Source organism: Glycine soja, chromosome 14 (assembly GCF_004193775.1).
Source record: "Glycine soja cultivar W05 chromosome 14, ASM419377v2, whole genome shotgun sequence".
Taxonomy (NCBI): domain Eukaryota; kingdom Viridiplantae; phylum Streptophyta; class Magnoliopsida; order Fabales; family Fabaceae; genus Glycine; species Glycine soja.
Genome location: NC_041015.1, coordinates 26,486,013 through 26,490,537, shown reverse-complemented (window position 1 = coordinate 26,490,537; position 4,525 = coordinate 26,486,013). Strand labels below are relative to the sequence as shown.

Genomic DNA, 4,525 nt, shown 5'->3' with positions numbered 1-4,525 from the left:
TTTTGCTGAAGAATTTGTAATAGGAAGTAGCTTTTGTAGTGTAATAGCAGCTTTTGTTGGTACTGTCAATTATCCATTTCAATTAAATATAATTTGTTGGTGAAATTTGTTGCTGAAATTTGCAGTTTATTAAATATAATTTAATAAAAGAAAGAGAATTAGATAATAAGAAGCAACTCATAATGTATGTTGGGATGGATTGTACTACTCCAACTCCAAATCCAACACAGTGTATAATTTATAAAAGAAAGAGAAGAAACATGACTTTAGATCAATTTCACATAATATTTGACATCCCAAAGCATGGTAGTTAGAAGCAATTGTTCAGTAGGCCATAATGTTTACATCATTTCACATGCCAGTGAAGCTTTCAAAATATACAACTACACATCCTAATATCAAAATGCAACAAAAAATGCTTCTTCAGTTTTCTTCATCAACAACCTTCAAACTCAGCAACCTTCAAAATGCGCAACAAAAAATGGGTCTTCAGCAACCTTCAGCAACCTTCAAAATGCAACAAAAAATGCTTCTTCAGTTTTCTGCATCATCTTTATCAGCAACCTTCCTTTTTTTGGCTCTTGTTATGGCTAGCTTATTCCTTGCTATTGGTGGAACAATAGTTGCAGGGACCTACATGTAAATGCCAAACATGAATAATTGTAATATATAAAAATGGAGTGCTGCAACAAATTAGGTTGAGATAAAACTACTTTGTTGTGACAAATATTTACCATAAACTCCATGTCACTATCTTGTGACAAATGAGGCTGAGATAAATTAATCTCCACCGGATCTTGTTGAACATGAGCAGCAGCTTCTTCAGCCTCATTCAAAGCTTGTTCATCTTGAGATAATAGGTGGTCATCCTCATTTGAAGTTGATGGTGCAACATATTTCTTTGGCCTAACAGGAACTCCAATATTTTTACAGCTTCTAATGTTATGATTGGTTTGGCCACACCTTCCACATGTAAACTCAGCCAATTTCCTCTTTAGCTTATGTCCTGTGACATTGTCCTCATCTACAGATCTCCTTCTATTTTTCTTTGGCCTTCCTCTTTGGACCTTTTTATGTGGTGGAACAGGGTGTGTATACTGTGTCTGGGCCCAATATTGTGGTCCTTGGACTGGTTCAATAAAATGCTTGTATGTCTTATTATAAGCTTCTATTGACAGCCACTCATGACACATGTCCTCAGGCTTCCCTCCTTTGTGAGTTATTGTTGCAATGGCATGTCGGCATGGCATCCCTACATCAAAGTTGTAAAATCAGCACACATGTAGGTTAGGAATGAAAAAAAAAACTATAAAAAACACAACCTGTTAGTTGCCATACTCCACAAGTGCATGTCCATTCACCTAAATTGACCTCAACCTTATTCCCCCACATGTGGACCTCATATCTCAGGCCCATGTTATCACCACACCAAATGGGAGTCCATTGATTAGCAAAATGGAATTCTTTTTCTAGTCTTTTATACTGCACTGGACATAATGGTCCAGGTTTTCCAGAAAGTTTAACCTTGCGGGCAGCCATGGTTCTCATGATATAACTTCTAATTTCTTCAAGCATTGTGATAATAGGCTTGCATCTATACTGCAGAATTCTGGAATTGAATACCTCACAAGTGTTGTTGCATATATTGTCCACCTTGGGTATTGTACTGAAGTGGGCTTTTGTCCATGCTTGTTTGGGCCATTTATTCAAATACTCCCAAGCCTGGCAGTTGATTGTCTTCAAATGGGCCATATGGCCTTCAAACTCAGCAACAGTAGTGGATTTTGCACATTGCCACACAATTCCTTTAAGTTCCTTGCTTTTCCATTGCTTTGTAAAATTTTTCCAAAGATGCAAGACACAAAATCTATGAGGTGCACCAGGCATGACTTCCTGTAAAGCTGGAATAAGTCCTTGAAAAATTACAGCAAAGTAGTAAATACTTCTGGACTAGTCCCTAACTTATGTCATTAACTTCAATTAAATACCTAACTTATGATAACAATTGCAAATCACACCATGTCATACCTTTTGCATGTCTGACATGAAATTCCACCCATTCTGTATGTAATCCCCAAGATCTTCATGAAACAAAGTTAAAAACCATTTCCAATTGTCTTTGTTCTCAATGTCCACAACAGCATAAGCAATAACATAGATGTGGTTATTGCCATCAAGCCCAAAAGCAGAGAGCAAGTTTCCTCCAAATGCACTCTTTAGGAAACATCCATCTAGACCTATGAATGGTCTACATCCAGCAACAAACCCCTTCTTACAGCCAGCAAGACAAATATATAGCCTCTGAAATTGTGGTGGACCTTCTGGACTTGGCACTGTGTTGATCTTAACTGTTGATCCAGGATTGCTCCTCAACAATTCATGTGCATAATCAAATACTTTGGCATATTGTTTCCTCTCATTCCCTTCCACTAATTGCTTTGCTTCTTTCATGGCTCTCCACATCTTTGTAACTTCAATGTGCACTCCAAACTCTTGCTTGAAATATTCCAAAGCTTCAACACATTTAAGGGTTGGCTGCATTCTGAGTTTGCCCTCAAGTTTACTGACCACCCACTGTCTATTTGCTTGTTTGTTGTTCACTTCTCTGCAGCAATTATGGTTATGCTTAAATGTCTTTATCTGAAAAGAGTTTCTAACTTCATTCTTTGCACAGTAGATTTCCCAATCACAAAATGCCTTCTTGCATTTTGCTCTAGCCCTCTGTTTATCATTCTTCTTCCACTTGAACTCCCTGCCCATCAATATGCTATACTCCCTCAAGGCAGATTTAAATTCATCTAGAGTACCAAACTCCATCCCTAATTCCAACTTCTGTTCACCAACTCCACTACTTTGACTATATTGAGGATAAACTTCAACATCCTCATCTTCATCATCACTACTAATGGGGATATTAAGCTCCTCTGAATGATAACCATCTGTCTCAACTTCAGCTTCAACTTCATTCAACATACAAGAGAAATTTATAAACCACTCAGCATCTGTCTCATCACTGTCAACTTCCTTTTCCTCCTCACTATCAGCAACATCTCTCTCTTCACCATCAGTATCCCTCTGCTCACTACCATGTCTTTGCTCACCAGCATCAGTATCCCTCTGCTCACCACCATCCCTCTGCTTACCAGCATCCATCTGCTCACCAGCATCTGTCTGCTCTCCAGCACCAGCATCTGTCTGCTCTCCAGCACCAGCATCTGCATCAATGGTCATAAAGTAAAAATTAATCATATTAATTAATTATGGTAACCATGTCGGACCAAGTACAGATGAATTAAAACTTACCTTCCTCATGGCCAGCAACAGGTACATCATCTAAATCATCCTCATTCTCAACAGCTTTTCGAATTGGATCACATTCCAAGTACAACATTTGTGGGACTTCTTCTAAAATTGGATCTACTTCATGATGAAAATAAACATTTATCTCATTCTCATTTTCAAAAGCATCCCTAACTAAGTGTAATATATCTCCATCAGTTGTACAACTCCTTAACCCATGATTAAAATCTAAGTCCTTATCAATCAACCAAAAACATTCTCCTATATTACTATACTTCTTACAAGCTTTCACCAAATCATATAAGATAAATGCATTCAGGCAATCTGCAGATATATCCTCCCAAACGTCAAATTCTCCGCCTATATATTCAACCTTTCCATCACTGGCACGTGGAGTGAATCTTCCTCCATGGTGCAATACTAAAGTTATATTGTCATTCATTCTACACAATCAGAAACCGCAAACATGGTCAGATATTAGGAAATAAAAAAACCTACCTCAAAAAGCGCGAAGACATTGACATTGTCAAAAACCGCGAAGACACAATCAAAAACCAAAAACATTGTCATCTACAAAAACAGAGCATCATAAACGAAAATAATAAACGATCATAAACCTCCCTACGAAGCGCGAAGACAATGCCGCAGATGAAACCCCTCGAACATGTAAAACCCCAAATCAAACCACCAAAACAATGCAAACGAATTGAATGAAACCACCAACCTGACAAAAAGCGCGAACCCTCAATCACGAGAATGCAGGGGAGGGAAGAGCAACAGTGAAAGGGAAAATGGGTTTACTTCATTTTTGATTTCTTTTAAACCTAATTTTTCAATTCAGTCCTTGCCTTGCCACATAATATTGCTGACTTGGACTCAAACCTGCCACATTGGATGCTTACATTTGCCAAATAGACATTTGACTAACGGAGGAAATTAGATTTTAATAGTAGGGACTTATTTGCATAACGGAGGTAAAGTTAGGGACTATTATGAATTAAAATTTAAGTCAGGGACTAATATGCAAAGTGGTTACAATCTCAAGGACTAAATTGCCTATTCACTCTTATAACAATTAAAATAAATGAAGTGCATTGAATTTGCGTCCCATCCTTTGGAAGATTTCCTTTTGTTTGGTATAAGCTAAATGAGCATATTTAAAAGGAATATTGTTTTTTTTAAATATCATTGTTTCAAATGTTATTTTTAAATCAATTTTAAAACA

At 37.3% G+C, this 4,525-nt stretch overlaps 1 protein-coding gene across 2 annotated transcripts; it reads right to left on the bottom strand.

The window, feature by feature from the left end:
- Positions 1-217: 217 nt before the first annotated feature.
- On the bottom strand, positions 218-4,241 carry LOC114383763. Of its 2 annotated transcripts, XM_028343492.1 has the most exons (6): positions 4,025-4,241; positions 3,304-3,743; positions 2,029-3,215; positions 1,323-1,914; positions 735-1,252; positions 218-633 (listed from the first exon to the last, which is right to left on the bottom strand). In XM_028343492.1, exons 2-6 carry the CDS (start codon positions 3,740-3,742, stop codon positions 535-537), a joined length of 2,835 nt encoding a protein of 944 aa, XP_028199293.1. In that variant the 5' UTR covers position 3,743; positions 4,025-4,241; the 3' UTR covers positions 218-534. The 2 variants fall into 2 exon arrangements, with proteins under 2 accessions (XP_028199293.1, XP_028199294.1); XM_028343493.1 differs by having other exon boundaries at positions 2,029-3,191; positions 3,304-4,241.
- Positions 4,242-4,525: the final 284 nt, after the last annotated feature.

What these genes read in the sequence shown, in the direction of transcription:
- LOC114383763 (XM_028343492.1), bottom strand. Translation starts at nt 3,742, where the DNA reads ATGAATGACAATATAACTTTAGTATTGCACCATGGAGGAAGATTCACT. An exon ending in TCATGTCAGACATGCAAAAG is followed by an intron (nt 1,915 to 2,028) that starts GTATGACATGGT and finishes GTAATTTTTCAA; the next exon opens with GGACTTATTCCAGCTTTACA. An exon ending in TGGAGTATGGCAACTAACAG is followed by an intron (nt 1,253 to 1,322) that starts GTTGTGTTTTTT and finishes ACTTTGATGTAG; the next exon opens with GGATGCCATGCCGACATGCC.